Source organism: Corvus moneduloides, chromosome 5, assembly GCF_009650955.1.
Source record: "Corvus moneduloides isolate bCorMon1 chromosome 5, bCorMon1.pri, whole genome shotgun sequence".
Lineage (NCBI taxonomy): Eukaryota > Metazoa > Chordata > Aves > Passeriformes > Corvidae > Corvus > Corvus moneduloides.
Window position 1 is genome coordinate 42371078 of NC_045480.1, and position 19208 is coordinate 42390285.

At 39.4% G+C, this 19208-nt stretch overlaps 1 protein-coding gene and 1 long non-coding RNA gene across 2 annotated transcripts in view; one reads left to right on the forward strand and one right to left on the reverse strand.

Annotated features, from left to right (window-relative positions):
- The window catches only part of TACR3 (tachykinin receptor 3), a 38102-nt gene extending 25292 nt beyond the window's left edge, over positions 1–12810 (reverse strand). The window contains exon 1 of the mRNA XM_032110186.1: positions 12049–12810. Within this exon, the coding sequence (XP_031966077.1) occupies positions 12049–12524 (476 nt within the window). The 5' untranslated portion in view covers positions 12525–12810. The remainder of the gene's footprint in view (positions 1–12048) is intronic.
- Positions 12785–19208, forward strand: part of LOC116444627 — a 111309-nt gene continuing 104885 nt past the window's right edge. The window contains exon 1 of the long non-coding RNA XR_004240413.1: positions 12785–12896. This is a non-coding gene — a long non-coding RNA (uncharacterized LOC116444627). The remainder of the gene's footprint in view (positions 12897–19208) is intronic.

Genomic DNA, 19208 nt, shown 5'->3' on the forward strand with positions numbered 1-19208 from the left:
AAAAAACAAGTGCTCATCTCAAATGAAGGAAGGTGTGATATATCTTAATTGTTACAGTACACACCTAGGTTCTTGGTAGACTTTCCCAAGATTTTTAGGTACAGACATTAGCCACGACACAATAATAGTTGCAGGATAATGTTCCTGATGAGAATTTGTGCAAGAATCTTCTGCATCTGTATTTACCTGCTATGGTACATAAATTTCACTCAAGATAGTCTTATTTTTTTGAAAATTTTATACTTGACAGATGAGTAATTACAGAACAGATGTTTGTTTTAGCAAAGGTAACTCTGTTTATAGTTAATGATAAAATATGTGATAATCCAACAAAAAGTGCTATGCATCCTCTAGTAGACATGGTAACTGCGCTAATGTCTTAAAACCTCTAAATGCTGTCAGAAACAGGGAGTGATCTAAACCAGCTTCAGTTCTGAATCGTCAATTTCCATATCTAGAATTTTAAGCTTGTTCATTTATTTAGTGTTTTTACTGCACTTCAACATTTTTCTCCACAGGGTAACAATTAGTTCCCCTCTCTTTCACATGCCTTTTAGTTTTTTATTTCAGCTAAACTGGTACTTTTGGTATTACATACTGTGAAATAGTTTTGAGTGCTGGGTGTCTCTTGTTTCTTGAGAATAGCAGTTTCCAAGAAAATATACATCAGTTGGATTGTTGCCCTCTACCATGTAGGTGCTTTTTCCTCCAAAGACTAAGTACAACTTGGTAAAGCAGTCAGGTTTGCCAGTCAGGCATGAGCCCCGTCTTTCAAATTTGTGTTGACTGCCAAGTACTGTCCAAAAGCTTGATGATCTTTATTTGTTGTAAGTGATAAGCCATAAACAATCATTTTCACATGCTTGTGAGACTCTTAAGGCATCTCCTTCTAGCCTGGAATTATTCCTTCAAATTGTTACTTTTCTTCAGATTGCACGTTGCTATTATTTTATGTGCTATTGTCAGATTTCCATTACATTCATATTATTCTTATTCCCAGTTATATTATTCTTACTCGCAGTAGATACCAACAGAAGTTCTTGGTGCCTAAGATAAAATTTGGTTGTTTTATCTCCCTGTCTGCCCTTTAAAGACATAGATTGTTTGGGTGAAATGACTCATACAGCTGTACTGATGGAAATTTTAACAATTGGGTGTCTGAGTAAAGTAAGTCAAAGGACAAGGATTAGATGAAAAGCAGGCTATTTATCTTTTGAGTTCAAATTTGAGTGATAAGCCAACAGCCTAGATATTGCACAAGATCAATTACAAAAATGTAGGAGGTGATCATTCTAACAAACAAGATTGGAAGGAAGTGGAGGAACCTTGACTATTCCCTCAATAATACCTTTGTGCAGGATAGATTTAGCTGAGGAGAGTATTGACAGCTCTTTGTTACAGAGCCATGGATAACAAATCTAATTTATTCTACTTTGCCAATACACTGACAATTACAGTGAGGTATCTAACTTGTTCTCTAAGTGAGTTTTCTTAGAAACAAAATTGCCTAATTAGCATAGTGAGATATTACTTTATAACTGCAATTGTTACATTCACTCAGATTTGTCATAACAAGTTTGGTACCATTTTCTTAGAGAAGCCATCATTGCCACAAGTATAGTAGAAAACATGGAACGACTCTCAGTTGCAGGTCAAAAACTACCTCCACCTTTGAACAGAATCTGGATGTTAATCTCTGTAGCTAAAAGAAGCTGAGTTCTTGAAAAGAACTGAGTTCTTCCTGCACTGTTAGCTGTCATTTGCAAAGGAGACACACACACTTCTGCCAATAATTTTGTTTGCTGTAAATGTTATCTTGCCATTACAGGTATCTAAGGGTAGTTTATCTCTTTAGGCTCAATCTGAAGTAGCAGTAGCGAATTTTTCAGTTGGCTCTTTGATCTCTGTCCATTTAGCAAGGGTCTTTCCAGCAGGAATGAAAGTTCCTGCTAGCACAGGCTAGAGGTTCCATGCTTACATGTTGCTCAGAAAATCAATGAGGAAAGGAGGGTAAGGATGGGATAATGTGTATGTATAATATTGCCCCTATATATTACAATTACTCATGGCTGACAACTGTGTGTTGTGTCTCATGGTGTAGCTGTGTCATTACGGCTCATTTTTTTTACTCTGTGTGATATCCTTACATATATTAAGGATGGCAAAATGCCAGTTACAAGGAGGAAGAGTAGACATGCCATCTGAATTGTGCACTGAATGGTGCTGAACGTGGTGTAGGAAAAATAGGAATGTTTGAGTAGGCCGAGAGTGAAAGGGAGAATGATGAGATAGAGGCTCTATCAAAAGCACTGAGACTGGGGAACAGCTTGCTGAATGAAAAAACAGAAGTGAAAAGAGGAAAATGAGAAACCAATAGAAGCAAAGAAAGGAGAACTGTAGAACAACAGCATATAGAAATTGTGTTGAGAGAGGAGAGAATAAGAAAGGAAACTGGGGTCATGTAAGAGCAAAAGACATGACAAAAATCAGCCCTATCATACCAGAGATTCCAAGGTAAGTAGAACTGGTATAAAACCAGAGCATTTTGGCAGTGGGGCTGTGTGGTGGCAAGCCCTTCTGTCTCTGCAGGTGTATGGGAGAGAACTCCCAAAGAATTATTCTCTCTGTAATCAGTCAACCATAAACTGTATGCAAGGGCAACAGCAGGACTTCCTGGATGCTCTGGTGTCATCTGTCTGTATTACAGACTGTTCTGCTACTCCACTGTTTTTTCAAATGATCTGAACTTCAACATGGAATCACAGAATATGCTGAGTTGGAAGCAACCCACGAGGGTCATTGAGTCCAACTCCTGGCCCTGCACAGAACCATCTCCAAGAATCACACCGTGTGCCTGAGAGCATTGTCCAAACACTTCATGAACTCAGACAGGCTGGTGCTGTGACCACTTCCCTGGGGAGCCTGTTCCAGTGCCCAACCACCCCCTGGGGGAAAAGTCTTTTCCTGATACCTGGCCTAGACTTCCCCTGACACAGCTTCATGCTGTTCTCCCAGGTCCTGTCACTGGTTGCAAGAGTGGAGAAATCAGTGCCTGTCCTTCTGCTTTCCGTTGTGAGGATGTTAAAGACTGCAATGAGGTCTTCCCTCAGTTTCCTCCTCTCCAGGCTGAAAAAAACCAAGTGATCTCGGTCACTCCTCATAAGACTTCCCCTCCAGACCCTTCACCAGCCTTGTGGCCCTCCTCTGGGTGCTCTCTGATAGATTAATGCCTTTTTTATGTTGCAGTGCCTAAAATTTGGTTGTTCTGAAGCCAGTGACAAGTGCAGAAGCCCTCAGAGGTTCACCATGTTCTGTGATATTTATACACAGACCTCTCTACACCTTGTCTCCAAGGACAGTAAAAGGTGGTAGTCATTTGAGCTGAAGAAGGATTTCTAATGGCTACAAGCAACGGAAGGCTTGTTATACCACTGAAAAGTATTCTGTAGCTACACAGACATTTTTTCAGAGGGGTGCTGTGCCAATTTGCTTTGCAGTCTTTGGACATTTACTGTTCAGTCTGTCACCAGCCTTGAGCAGTGAGACTCCTTGCTGAAATAAGGACTCTGAACTTCCACTGAGGTGGTTTGATTTAAAGATTGGACTTCTAATGCTTTCTCACTCCAGTGGGAGCTGCTGATAATGCCACAGATAGCTTATTCCACACATCAAAGCAGGGATGAAGAATGTAAAATATACATTGCTGAAAGGAATGATCTCATTATATTCATTTATCACAACAAGCAGAAATCATTATTACCCCACCCAACATAAACATTTATACTTGGAAAATAATTATAAGATTGAATATGCACATTTAGAAATGCAGGGATGGAAATATGTGCAGGTAGACTCAAGCCAGCACTTCTAAGAATGTGGATTGCTCAACAACTGCACCATCTTCTTCTACGTATGACTCTAAAGTATTTTTAGGTAGCATTCCAGTTTAATACGCACATGATTAGCATGTGATTTTGTTTGTTGTGACTATGTGATATCTCACTGTCATCACTTCTCTTACAGTTTTATCTTGTGTTAATCTTTGTCCCTAACTGATTACTTCTGAAGTCAACAAGAGTCTTTCCACTGAGCTTAATGAGAAATCATTCAGGCTGCATGATATAATGGTTGGTGCATCATGGTGTACTTGCTGCTGCACTCTTTTCTTAGCTGCTGGGGTCAGAATAGATCTAGTTCCCTTCTGAACTGCTCTATTTGTCTAGAATCTACAGTTTAGTGTTCTGTTCTTGTTTCTCGGGTTCACCAAATCAAGAAAATCTGTTTTCTCTGAAACAATAGTAGAGACAGTCGTCTTTTGATTAATACTTATACACTCTTTAAGTCAGTAGTTTTACTGGCAGCATAATCATGTATCTCTTACAGTTTGCAATGAACATGAGACAAATAGCTGGTACATACTATAAAAGCTTAAGAAGATTGTGTATTATGGTCCCAACAGTAGAAAAGATAAAAAAATAAACCTAATTTGTCTTTTTGTAAAATAGCATACACTGGCTAATACAGCCAGGAAAACCTTTCATCTTTAATACATCGTTTAGAAAATTGTGGCAAAAATACACAATATGTTATTAAAACAAAATGGTGTTCAGAATTGGATCCTACAAATGCCCATCTGGAGACACAGTTGGAAGCCTTTAATCATCCTAACTGATTTGTTTCACCTGTTTACAATGTGTTTATAAACTCACATGGGGCAAAATGTAATCGTCCCAGATTGCAACAGGAAATTGGAACTTGACAGAGGAAGAGACTGAGAGAAAAATCATAATGCTTGCATGTAAGTGGCTTGTCAACAGGAGACAGGAGAGCATGCTTCCTTCTTGAATACACAGAAGCTGTTATTCCCTCAAGACAGAAGCTGATTTTGAGGCTTTGTATTTAGAATCAACTGGTATTTAAGAAACTTAGGTAGGGAAATTGCTGTGATTCCCTGTCCTTGTTTAAAACATTGCTGTGGAAAATCCTACAAAAAGTAAGCTATATAGAATAGACTAAAGGTAATGGAATGAACTGAGCTTTTAAAGGCATTTTTTGTATGTTGGAAACCAAGTCTTTAACTTTTGTATCCTTTAATCTCTATCTGCCTCCTACTAGAGCAAGGCTTCTTCTTCTCTTGCAGGACTGGTTTGTATTCATTTATTCAGACTCACTTTCTCTGCAGGAAGAGTGGCTGTGGGCTTTTCTGTAGGGCTGTAACCGGCTGTTGAGAAGGACTGGTTTTGGTGGCCTGAAGGGTCTGTTGTGCAGTGATCACCTTAAAGCTAACGCCAAAAAGAAAGAGTGTGTGACAAAGTGTCAGATAAACACATGGTACATTTGAGAGATCAGTGGGCAATATCCCAGGGGTGTAACCTGGCCTTGATTTACCCAGAGGAATGAGTGTTACACTGGGTGAATGGCTGTTTGTGCTTTGAGAAGGGAGAAACACTGAAGTTTTTCTGAAATCAGGACTGGCTTCCAATGCCTTATTTACAAGTACCTCTTAATGAAAACCAGGAATACTGAAAGTCTTCAGGAAGGCTGAGCTCTCATAAACAGTGCTTTCTACTTGAGGAGCATCTGGTAACTGACAATGGGCTAGATTTTTATGAGTATGTAATTGATTTTACACAATATATTCCATACCTATGAATATTGATAGAAAAGGGATAAGACTTTTCTTTGGTCTGTCTCGTAAAATGATAGACTAACTGACTTCCCCTGACAAAAGGGTTTCTGTTTCTCCTTTTCTTTTAATGTGATCTATGGGCTATCAAGGACCAGTATCAGTGCAAAGTCTGTGGAAACAGCTCCATCTGCATAAACCCACTTTTAGTGTCTGTGTTTCTGCCACTGTCATCTAGATGGCTTACTTCTTCTTTTTGCATTTATTTTGAAATAATTTTATTTTAGGTAAACACAAATATGTGAATGATACAACTTTCTCTCCTGGTTGGTAAATCAGTCAGAAAAGCATGCATTTAGGCAATAATATATAAGAAAATAATCAAGCAAACCTCTCTCCCCAAAACACTCCACACCTCAACCCTTGACTAACTTTTAGAAGTACCACAGGCTACATTGCATAGTAAACCACAGATACATATTTTGATAGTTTTCATTAAATTATAAATCAGAGGATGTACTTAAGGCTAAGACTGTCTTAAAGGAACCTCTTGTTTGAACATAAGGTTGAAACTTATCGGATATTTCCTGTCTGGACAAAGGAGTCTGGGGGCTAGTTGCCGTTGCTGTTGTAAATGTGGCTTATATTTCTAAAGATATTGGTGTATCAACCTCCATTTTTTACAGTGCCTATTGAAAGCAGCTTTTAAAATACTTACTCAGTACAAAACAAAAAGGAAAATATAGCTGTTATGCCTGTATTTCTTCCCAGACTGCCCCAGTATGTTATTAATAATGTAACTCTGACATGAATTTTGACCAAAACTGAAAAAAAAAAAAAAAAAAAAAAAAAATCCTGTCTTTTTGCCTGATCACTATGAAATTGTCCCATTGCAAGAAAAGGATTATTTTTCCTAGGGTTCTGCATGCTGAATTCTGCAGCCATTGCATCAAAATGTTCTGCAGAAATGATTTCTCTTTTCTAGGAGAGAAAGAAAGAGAATTGTCAAATCCAAGAAAATATTTTTAGGCCCCCAGGTTATAGAGAGTCTTTCATGTTTCAGCTCTTGATATTTGAACCCTTAATGCCCTCCTATTCAACTTTTTCCCTCCAGTTCTGAGGACTAGTATTTTTCTGAGGGCAGCCCAGGTACTGGAATGCACAAATAAGATGTGCTTCATCTTCAAATACTCTTTAAGGAAGACAGAGAAATGAGGAAGAGATTTCCTCTTTGAATTCTATAGTTTGATGGGCAAAGTAAGAATAGAAATAATAGTGATAATTTCTAAAGCATATCTTGCATTTTTTCCCTTCATGATATGCAGTGACCAAGGCTGATTCCTGAAGTCATGATTATGAACTCATCCATTAGTTTGAAAAAAACGTAGTATTGCACTTCAGTGTGGCAGTAGGGGGTATGGTAGGTAGTGTTTTCTGTAGTTATGTGGCACCAGAGGCTTTAGGAAAAGCTAGGTAACAGTATAGTGGCATCTTATGGAAAAAAAGACAGAAATGCTATCCATTTCTTCTGGTGAAAATATTCTCAGGTATGAGGGGGAGATCTCTAGCCTGTGAAGCACAAGAAACCTGAAAAAAACTCCATCTTCTTTTTTGTTTTTCTTGTTCTGATGTTCTTCCTCTCACAAGTCTTCAGTGCAAATTCCCACTTCTTTTACATGAAAATAATTTATTTTGAGACATCTAAATTTGAGGGAAAGGGAACGAGAGAGAGGCCAAAGGCTGCAGTTCTGTTTGAGCTAAGCTCTGCCAGGGCTGGCAACTGTCTGGGCAGTGCAGCTTTCCTGTCTGGGACTGCTTCAGCCTCCTCCATTGACCAGTGAGCCAAGAACAAAACACTTGGTGCCAAGCTCATGTTCAAGGATGCAAGTACCAATAGACCTTCTCAGTGTGCATCTTCTGCTCATGCTGCTACCATGTGACCACAAAACAGGGTCATGCCCTGTGCACTCCATATCTTAACCTGCTAGAAATGTTTGAGATCATTTTTACACATACATTTTCCCTGTACTTCAGTATTTCTGGGCACACAAGGTGGGTAACAGATACTTAATAACAGTTAGATAATAGATAGTTTGGAAGGAATATCAGTTTAAAATGTTTATGGTGCATGAAGGCCGTGAGTAATTTGTCCCAGGAATAGGAAATCATGCAGAGACTGATACCAAAATGTATTCTACTGGAAAGATAAGACATTTTTCAGTGTGCCAACTGCCTACTTCAGAATTGCAGTAACATTAATTTATAGGGCTTGTGCTACTATTTTGTGACAATAATAACTGCTCTTACGGAATACACCTGGAGAGATTGAAGAGCCTAAGTGATATTTTGAGGCTGTGAGTGTGTATATATGATGAGTTTGGGTTTTATTTTATAAGGTGAATCATGTGTTTATGCCTCATATCTGTCTTCTGTTACAAGCTTGTATCATATTACTTATGCTGGAGTCTAATGAGTGTATAGAGAGATTATTAACAGCCATCAGTAACTGAAAAATGTCACAGAAAAAAAGAAAACTGACCTAGTATATGTGTACTTCTGTAGATCTATTGAAAGTGAGAAAATAAGGTGGGAAACTAGAATGACAAGTATTGAATAAGGACATATATATGTGTGCTAGAAACTAGGTAATACTAAGGTTCATAAAAATGAGAAAAGACTGTACAAGAGGAGAAATAAAACTGTATATTAAATATATTTTAAAGTCACATAAATGTTTTTTGCTTCAAAGACCAAAAACTTGCTTGCATACTAGAAAAAAAAAAGAAATGCTAAGATATGAATAGGATTAGCAACTGCTCACCATCGCTATTAAAATACTTTAAGTCCAGACGAGCTGTTTTTAAAAAGAGTTAAATTCATTGACATGAGAAAATCATTATGGAATTGCAGAGGGAAAAGTAACTGAGGAAGTAATACTCTACATGTGCTAAAACCAGGAAAAAATGCATAATACTAAGTGCTCTACTGAAGGCATGTTATTTTATGCTATATTACTACACCCCCAAACTTGCACTGTAACCATCAGGTATCTGCAGAGAATTTTTAGGCCCACACACAGAACTGGTTATATGATGAGGCAGTCTTGGGACTCAAAATCAATTGCTGGCATACCTGAGCCACTTTCTTTGCATGCAAAGATCTCACAGGAAAGGACAGTGGGTCTTCAATGACCAGGTGGCTTAAATTCTGCCTAATTTACTGTCATTAGTATGTCCAAGAACAGTACTGCAGTCACACACTGTATTGCAATGATCACAGAGTTTAGGATCATGGATGGGCCCTTTAGGATCATGCACTGGTCAGTGACAAGGGCATATTGGCTCCAGAATTATCTCCTATTCTGTCTGTCTTGGACTATTTACCAGTTTATCCCCATAAGGTAGCTAAAGGAACTGTTGCACTGGAAGCAATGTAACTGTGGAACTGTGCAGCACAAGCTACAGAAGAATGCAGGAATGAATGCCCATGAAGCAGCACAGTGTAAAATCTGTGCTGCTTCTGGCACCTGAGACAACTCCGTTAAAGCTACCTATGGCATCTCTATAGTAGACTGCAGATAGCCTGTTGGAAAAGGAGAAAGCAGGGGGGAAAAAAACCACCAGGAAGGGGTGGTCAGAAGTGTGAATAAACCCACATAAATTTGAGTCTGTGTTCAATGATCAGGTACTCTTACACCAGTCTTGGATACTTTCATCCTCAGCTTCCAGATGCAGCTCACCCCACTGCAGGAACTGCCTAGTGCACAAATTCTGTGTCAGTTCAGTAATCTCACAGTTCACACAGTTTAGAATGCCCTACAGAATCAGATGTGAAAGGAAACATGTACTACCCATGACCTATGTTCAGTGATGTCCAGGTTTACAGTGACACATTTATACTCTATGAACATCTGGATGCTCTAAAGCAACCAGTGGAGAATATCACAACATACTTTTTAGTGAGTTACAACCCATGACCTTTCAGTATTTTGGGATGGTAACAATTTCTAATGGAAAGTCATCTGATCCCATCATTTCAGTTTCCTCAGCAGCTTTATCCTAATTTGCAGTTTTGTTTTAAATTTTTAAATTAATGTTTAAAGATGAGTTTACTGGGTTAAGACTAAAGCAGAGTGTTCTGTCTAAAGTATTGGCTGAACTTTTACGAAAGGCACATGGGAACCCAACTTCTAAAAATCATCCACCCAGCAGATCTTTGCCTTGAATAGGGCAGTCTGTACATCCAAGGACATTTCTTGGGATCTATTTTGACCCTTGGGTTTCCTCAACTCGGCAGAATTGTTTTTCAGAGGTAGCCAGGGAATGTTTAAAAGCACTGAATGCATCAGGTGTGATTTGGTATAAAAGGAATAGCAGTGAGAATAGGGAAGGAGGCATAGACTGCTCTTCTGTTTGTTTTATGTGATGCTGCATGGTACTACAGAGAGATCACCTAAACACAGCTATGGCATTGTTCACTGGGAAGATTTCGATTTGCCTTTGGAGGCAGGTGAACTTGGAGGATGTGATGGGGTGCAAATTGTGATTTCTTCAGGGGATTTTCAGACAAGAAGTAGATCAGAGTGAATAACAGTAGTTATTTACTCACTTCTGAGCACCAGCATTTCATTGGTAAACCAAGGAAAACATTTCCAATATATTTGTCCATTGCACATTGTCAGTGTGGAGCAGAGCTATTTTCTCTCACTCTGGAAATGCAGTTTGGATTCCTAAGGAACTGTATTCACTTTTGTTCCCAGTTTCCTAGCATAAATTTAGGAACTGCCAAAGTAGTAAGTACTACATGTCTGTGGATAATTTTTTCAGGAAAAATGAAATAAAGCCTTACTCAGAGCATCCAAGTAACTGCTCAACTAATGCCTTGATGAGCTGCAGCAGTAACTAATAAATACACAGCTCTAACTGTTAAATACTTCAACTAAAGCTCTTTTATGGTTCTGAAAACCTCAAGCTAGATGAGGCTCTTAAGCTAAACTCAAAAAGACAATGAAAGAAATCTTTGCTTGGTTAAAGGTACAATCACTGGTGTTACACTATCTTCTCAATTTTTAATGGGGACTAACAGTTGAGAAGATACATCACTGGCAGGAGGAAAGCATACTGATTTCCTCATGTCTTCACCCATTCCCAGAGCAGAGAAGTACAAGAGTTGCCAAGAATCTCATTTGCTCTTTCATTTCTAGCTTTACAGAATAGAAATGCATCTAGCTGAGAATGCCACCAAAAATTTGCAATTAGTAGGGTAAACAGAAAAGCATTATTATGAACTTGTCCATAAGCACAAACAAAAGGCACAACAACGTACCCCAATTTTTGTACCTGGAAATAAGAAATAACTTTTCAGAAGGTGGATTGAACCTTATAAAATCTTAACTACCCTCACTTGGAAATACTGCAGTTGTGACAAGTCAATTCAGCAAAGATGTATAATGTGATTTGAAAATGTAGAATGGAGTTTAGTGAGTAATTTCAGTGCATTGCTAAAAGGAATAAAAGATCTGAAACACAAATCGATGTGTTTTTCTAAAAGAAAATACAGTAAGTTATCTCTCCAGCACAGCAAATGTGTAAACAATAATAAAGAAACATTTTCCAGGGGAGACTTGCAGCACTCTCTGAGAAACAGTCCATCAATGCATCTGTGTAGGAAACCTGGGAACTACATCTCCCCTTTGCTGTATGGGTACTACAGCTCTCCTATTCCATTATCGTCAGGAGTACAAACGTAAAGTTTTTCCCTGACCTTTTTTCTTTGACAGTCACAAAGCTTTATTTTGTTTCAAGAAATCAGGAAAAAAAGAGAGCACTTTGAAACTATGTTCTTACCAGACCTCCAGATATGCACAGATGGCAACATAAATAGTCTCATTAGTTAAAATCAGGAGGAACAAAGCATCTCAGAGCTGTCTGTGAGAAAAGCTGTTAAAAACAGGGTCTGAAGTGATTTCTGAAGAGGAGGCAAATGTCTTTGCCAGCTGCAGAAATACAGAGAAGAAGGAAATTTGAAATCTTCCCCCTTTACACACAATCTCTAGAGCTCCTTGTCAGTATGTATTAGATGACTGGCTGAGAAACAGACTATTTTCACAATGGGAAGCAAAACCCTGAGCAATGGCTGCTGTTACAAAGTGTTAAAAGAGCACAGAAAGCAGCTGAAGTCAAACAGAGAGAGGAAATGTTTATTGTAAAAGAAAGCAGAAGAATAAAAACAATGAAAGACTGAAGGAGAATGACCAGAGACCAGGAGAAAAAGTGTGTTAGGGAGAGATCCTAAAGAAGTGCAGAGGAGCACAAGGAATGAACTATTGAGGTCTTTGCCTCTCACCACTATGATTGTTATCTCTGTATTTTTATTTTGGCAGAGAATCTGATCGCAATCTCTCACCCCTAAACTTTTCTCACCTGTCCACAGCGATCGCTGTCATGGAGTAGATGCTGGCGAAGACAGCCGTGATTGGGAAAAAGTTGTGGAAGCGGCAGTAAGCCTCTCCAAAGTACCACTCACTGTGCAGTGCATAGATGAAGTTGATGAGAGTATTGAAAGCAGCCATGGAGGCATCAGAGAAGGCCAGGTTCACCAGGAAGTAATTTGTTACTGTCCTCATGCGCTTGTGAGCCAGGATAATCCAGATGACAATAAGATTTCCAAAAACAGCTACTGCCACCACACCACCGTAAGCCAGAGACCACAGGGCAATGCGCCAAGAAGGTTGTACGAACTGATTGGAGAAGTTGCCCTCCGAGGAGGCTACAGGGGCAGAAGTATTTGCAGCTGGTGCTTCTGGTGCCTGTCCCCAGGGATTGCCTGCTTCAGCAAGGCTCACATTCCACCTGCTGCTCATGCTCATGTTCCAGTTGGCTGTGGGGACCAAAGTCATCTTGGGTGTTCCTCTCCTCTCTTCCAGAAATGATGTACCTCTCCCACCTCCCTCTCCCAACCCTCCAAAATCCCCAGCACCAGGTAAGAAGAGGGAAGGAAGAAAAGGGGAAGTAAGGCAGCTGAGCAGGTACTGGGAAGGAGAGCTCTGTGAGAAAAAATCTTCGGCTGTGCTGCTCAAACTGTTAGAAATGCTGTAACAGACGCGTCAGGAGAGCTACCTCAGAGTAGAACAGCATCCTACTTCTCCTCTGTACAGCCTCGTGCTTTTGATTTTGCTCAAGGAGAAGGGGACTGGGAGCCAAGGCACGTTTTATAGGCTTGTGAGTTCCCAGCGTCATGAAGGGAGTGGAGCGATAAACTCCATCGGCTGGTAAGCTAACACCTCTTTCCCTCTGCTCTCCCTCCCCTTTTATTTCATTCGTTTCCAGCAGCAGGCACTTTCAGAAGCTGTGGAGACCATCACAGGGAAAATGAATTCTCATCTCATTTATGTTGAGAGATTTGTTTTATATTGTCTTTCTTTAAGTTTCATTATTGTGGTTCCTTTTTTAAATAGTCTTTTTGCTTTGTATTTGCAGGGCTAATCAGCTGGCTTAGTTGAAAATCCCAGGACTGAGGCTGCCTTTTTTATTAAAGCTCTTTCCAGATGAATTTATTCCAGATCAATTCAGATCTGCTTTTTTGCTGCTGTGTTTTAATTTAGTACACGCTTTCCTTTAAACCATTCTGTTACCTACAGATTTAGAATAGTGACTCTTTCAGACAAATAAATACATCCTGCTGCTCTCTAATTTCACTTTTCATTCTGTAATACGTAACTGATATCAAGAAACATTTATAAAGCCATTTGCATATTCAGCAGACACTGATTTTTACTGAAACAGTATGCAGCCCTTAACATATGTGTCCCTAGTTATGGGCAAAATATTGTTTTCTTTGTCTTTGAAAAACATTATTTTAGTTCTTTTTACTGATTTGCATTTATTTTGCTTTTAGTACTATTATTATTTTGAGCAAACAATATTTTTATGTGCCTTTTTTGTATGATTTCTATAATGGTAGGAGAGGGTAAATGAGGAAATTTAAGACCTGTGGTTTCACATCCCAAATCGGTTTTCTTCTTAATATGTTAACAGCAGCTGGCATTAGAATGCATGCTTTATGCAAGGATTGATTGTAAGGGACTTCAACTAACAAACCTTTGTTATTCAATAAGCTGCACTCTTAAGGGAGAAAATCTGTTTTGGTGACAATCTTTCATGTTTCAACAATTTAGAGCTACTACTTTCATCAGCAGAGATTTCAATTGTATCACAGCAGTGGGAGCTATTCAATGTCCCTATCAGCAATGACACATTCAGTACTTTTTAAACAAAAGCTTCAAACAAAAATCAAATACTCCCGTGTACCATGTCCTCCCTGATGTATTTACCCAGTGGAAGCAGTGCCTGCACTTTAATTGTCAGGTCTTCACTGCAGTTTTAATTTGAATGACTGTAATTGTGGCTGTTTCTATATGAGCTTTTACCAGCTGACCCCAGCCCAAGCAGCAGCCCACGTCAGGCTTAGAAGCTTTGCTGAAAACCAGAGGCTCTGCTGTAAATCACCTGGTGCTATAGCATGTCTAGAACCCACCCATACACTGCAGATGCTTGTAACAGGAAAGTCACTGGAGTTAATCCCACAGTTCCATTTTGAATTCTAAATCTTCCACCTACCTCTTCTTTCTTCCTCTCCCTGGAGGTGAGCCTGAAGAAAGGCATGGTAGAAAATCTCTGAGTTTGAGAGATGAAAAAATTCAAATGGTGGTTCCAAAGAGTGAGGAACAATGGACTGACTAGTTATAGCAGAGACTTGGACACTCAGCTCTTGACTCCAGCAGTTTCGTTCAAGATTTTCATATGGCTATAAGCCAGAGAGTACAAACCCAGCCCTGTAGCCTATACCTTTCTACCTTTATGCCAAACTAGGAACAAACTAGGACTAGGACTTTATCCTTTTACTAAGCTGATGTGTTTTTCACATTCCCACACCAGCAGCACAAGTGTCCCACATGCTTCTGTTGCTTCCATCCAGCTCTCCCAACCTCAGCTCTATTATTCCTTTCCCTTGATTTCAGCAGAGACACAGGTACCTTATTTCGTGCACGCTGTACTGACAAGTGTGCAGCAGAGTGCAAACATACAGGAGCAGAGTCCTGTAGAGCACTGTGGTAACTTTCCCTGTATAGGAACATAAAGGATCTGTTTGAACTACTTGCTATAGTTCATGGAGTCACATTCTGGTCACACTTGCAAATTCTGTCTCATGTTTTCCTGAAAAATGTGCAATATGCAGTAGTGCTGCAAACTAGGGGCTGGATTTTGAGTTTGAAAGCAGAAGTCTAATTTCCTGTTCTGGAATGAGGCTTATTCTAGCTTTGTCTTGAAAAACTGCTTGCCATTGCATGTCAGGGTTTCAGGAGAGACCATTCCCATGTGTGTTTTCCTAATCATCTACAGTGCCCCCAAAGGAATTTGTTTTTAATGCATTCTTAGTCACAACGTGAGAAGTCAGTACAAGGTAACGTTTCCTTATTCTAGCAGAGCTATAGGTAAACTGAGTCCTTGAGGCTTCCTTTAAACACAAATCAGGGAGCGCTTTGTAGTCTGTGTTTATGAAATGTCAGCCAGGCCACCAACACAGGAGTGTCAGCTTTGCAGTGTAGAAATCAAAGTATCATTCATTCTGTTTTCTTCTTCAGAGGTACCCTGAGGAAATAAGCCTTTCCTGTAGGGAAATTTTTATATGCTATGCTGTTCCCCATCCCCTCTCCCCCATAGATGAGAAGAAAAACTGTGGGGTACCATTAGCATAAAAGGACAATCTAGATTTTTTTATTAGTCATTTGCTCAGTAAGGTGAATGTTATTGGCCTGCAGTATGCATCTGAAACTGGCAGAAGAGGTGGCTAATACCCGGAGTTGCTTTGTTTTGAAAAGTGAGAAACTGAACAGCACAGGACAAATGTTGGGCAGCTAGATCACTCTCCTGTGGGGAATATTTATGGCTCCTTTTGGAGATGTAAAAATTTGTTAGAATAAATTCTCTGTGTTCTGTCATTCATTCTTACTGAAACCACAGAGAAGCAGTTTGGTACAATCAATTGGAGAAAAACTAGATTGTCCTACACCCAAAAGGCTACAGCAAAAAAATAGGGTGACCTGCCTTGCTAAAATTTTACTTAACTAGATAAGAAAAGATGCTAGGCAGCCAGTCATTAATTAGATCTTATCTATAGGGGAAATTCACATATATAGAGAGATGTCAGCTGTGCTTCTCCATCAAAATTTGTATTGGTTACACATGTACTGATTGGAGTTTAGTCAGCTGAAAGCTATCTGTATTGAGTTTCTCAAAAAAGTTCCACAGTGACTTTGGTGAAAATGTTTGTATTAATAACTTCTGAGTAGCATAATATGCCTAACTGGGATGCACCTTATGCAAAGGAGTAGTACAAAAGAGAAGGATCTGTGTTTTTTCTCAGTATCTCCTAGACAATAGAGGGTAACTGTGCTGGCATTTTCTTCCACAACTCTTACAGGTATGTGATTTCTTACGCTAACTTTTGGCCATTCCAGCTTATGCATACTTGCAGTGGGAATGTTTGATTTTCCGCTCTGTAAGACTACTCAATTTTAGAGTGACTTTTTTCTGGTCGTCTGCTATCTGCTATTTGCTGATGGTCATTTGCTCCTTTGCTTTTCCACTGATTTGCTACTTTGTGCTTGTGTAAAAGCATGTTGTATTTTTAAACTGTGGTTAAGCTTGCCACTATTAGCAGCTCCCCATTCCCAGCTTCACAGAAACACTAGGAAATGTAAAAGAAATATCTGAAGTGTGAACAGAAAAGTAGCTGTGATTGTCTCTACTTCTTTCTTTGTGTTATATAGTTTGAAGCTATTTATTTCTTCACAGTTCCAGCTTAGCTGGCTCCTACATAGCCAGAGTGGAAGCTAAGCTCTTGACTTAGCATCTTGACTAGAAGGCAGATTTAATAGTTATGCTTTTCTTAGCTATTTATGAGATTATGATTTAATTTTCTACAGCTCTTCTGGTGTTCTTGAAGTTTTTGTTGGAAATCGTTCTTCCAGTAAATTTTTCTGTGTGCTATGGGAATGATAGACAGAGAATATCATCATTATTGCACAAGTAGGGATTGGTGGTAAAATAGCAGCCTGCATAGTATATCTAATTAGCATAAGCGATAACTGCATCATTAAAATATTTTACAAGGCCTGTCCTCCGTCCTTTCTTCTGTATATAGAACAGAGGGCATTGTGAAGTTTGCTTTTGGATTTGCTTGCTTGATTAGGCTTAGCCTATTAACCTCATTCCCTGCCTACTTCCTGCAGTGCCCAGCTGCAAGAAATGATCCTTCAGCAGGAACTTTTTTTATTCTTCAGCTTTGATAGCTCCCGTTCATCAGTCGGTCATGAAAAGGTTCAGCTAGGGCAGCAGAATTTATGCAATTTAAGGATGTTCAGCACTGTCCTATTTATCATGCCTGCGTATTTGCATTGTGCTGCTGTCATGACAGTGCCAAACTACCTAGATTTTGAACGGGTTACTTTTGTGTAGCTTAAAACACAGTTGGAAAACTCTGTTTGAACTTGGTTTCTGATAATTGTTTATGAATGCAAAAGTTTTATTCCTGTCACCAACTGCAAATGACTCAGTAGGATATTTAGCCCCAAACGACACCTCTGACCTGACCCTGAGACACTGGGGAAATGAGGTTTTTTTTTCCCATGGAAAATGGCCACCATTAGTGTCCAGGTGCATGTGGCCGACAGTGGGGTGCTGCCTCCTAAAATGGTGAACATTGCAGGATTTCTCCCAGACTAAAGCTGCCAGTAACTAGGATGGTGGCCGCCCTTGGAGCCCCAAATGCCGCCTCTCACCTGACCCCGCCCCATTGTCAGCCATATGTGACTGGAGGAGAAAGATGGCCATTTTCAATGGGGCAAAAACCTCAGTCCCCAGGTGTCTTGGGGTCAGGTCAGAGGTGGTGTCTGGGGCTCCAAGCATAACAAGTCCTAGATGTGGGCAGCTTTGGTCTGGGAGAAATCCTGCGCCATTCACCATTTTAGGAGGCAGCACCCCACTGTCAGCCATATGCGCCTGGATGTGAATGGTGGCCATTTTCCATGGGAAAATCCCCTCATTTCCCCAGTGTCTCAGATGTTGCAGCAAAGAGGTAGACCAAAACCAGAAATATGGTATGTGGCTCTTCATCATGGCTAGAGTGGGTCAAAGGGTGGGGAAAATCAGAGCCAAAGAACTGATCAGAAAGAAGTTTTCTTCTGGAAGATGATGCTGAGATTCAACTTTGCTGGAACTATTTTTAGAATAAAGTAAAACTCAATGTGTCTAGAGATCAGGTATGAGAAACAAACAGTAAATAGAAATGAAGACTATTTTGAATTTCAGATAATATTCACAAATTATTTTCTATGAGAAAACTTTTTTCTTCTTTGATGAAAGATTTCTTCAGCCATTAAGAATCTTCTTATCCTCCTGAAAGGATAAATATATGTGTTTTACATTTTCATCAGCATAGCTTAACCCTCTGTTCTTTAGCTGCTACACACAGGACATGAGTGAAGGTGCTAAATAGCTGGTACAGTGAGGTGCCCGTGCCAAAATGTAATTTGTAGGGCACAGTCATTCTGTGAAAAGTAATTCTTATTCATTTGCTTTCCTGGTCAGCTAGGGCTTTGAGAGGAAAATACATTATACAAAGTGTGATACTACCAATTTTTTGGAAGAAATTTAGTGGATTTATTCAAGTGGTTCTTCTACCTGACAGCAGTATATCTGGAGAGGAGGTAAAGGCAAAGTGAAATGGACCATGGTATAAAATAAATATTTTCTTGGGTTATTGTGATTAGTGTTCTTTCCTGCTATTATTGTTTTCCCCTTTACATTCTGTGGGACAGTCCTTGACACAAATTAGTGGGGAACCTTCATGATCTTTTTTTTCCCCTAACTGCTGTACATGCTTTATTTTCTCTAGTGGGAGACAATTTGTTTGCAATTGTAAATCCAGGAACCTCTTCCTTTTTATCTTTCTCCAACTTCTTAAGTGGCCATCTAATGACATAGGTGAGATGAATTAGCAACTAACTTCTATGTGTGCACTGAAGACGTGTTTCCCCATATTCTTATCTTCTTTTAAATTGCTTAAATAACTTTTTAAAAAGTTACATTTAACAACAGAATTATACGTAAGTCAGAATGTGTTCAATTGGATCTTGTAGGTTCAGAACCTACAGTCTTGAAATTAATGGGTAGCTGCTGTAGCCACCTTAAATTCCTGTGGGCCTGTTTGCAAGTCCACTGATGTCAATTGAAAATACACCTACTGGCAAAGCCATTTCCTCTGTCACCTATGGGGCTCTTTCCAGCAATATTTCCTTGCAAACATCCAAATTAAGGGGGATTTTATTGGTCACTTTTCTGACTCTTGAAGCTACTTATTCAGTTATATATATCGCGTATAATAAATTTACATCCATATTCTTACATAATAAAATGCGTATTTTAAGGTCTCAAGCAAGTTGAAAAGGCATGAATGGAGTCACAGGAGTTCAGTGCTGAGTAAAATCAGAAAATAAGATTTTCCGATAGCTTTACAATGT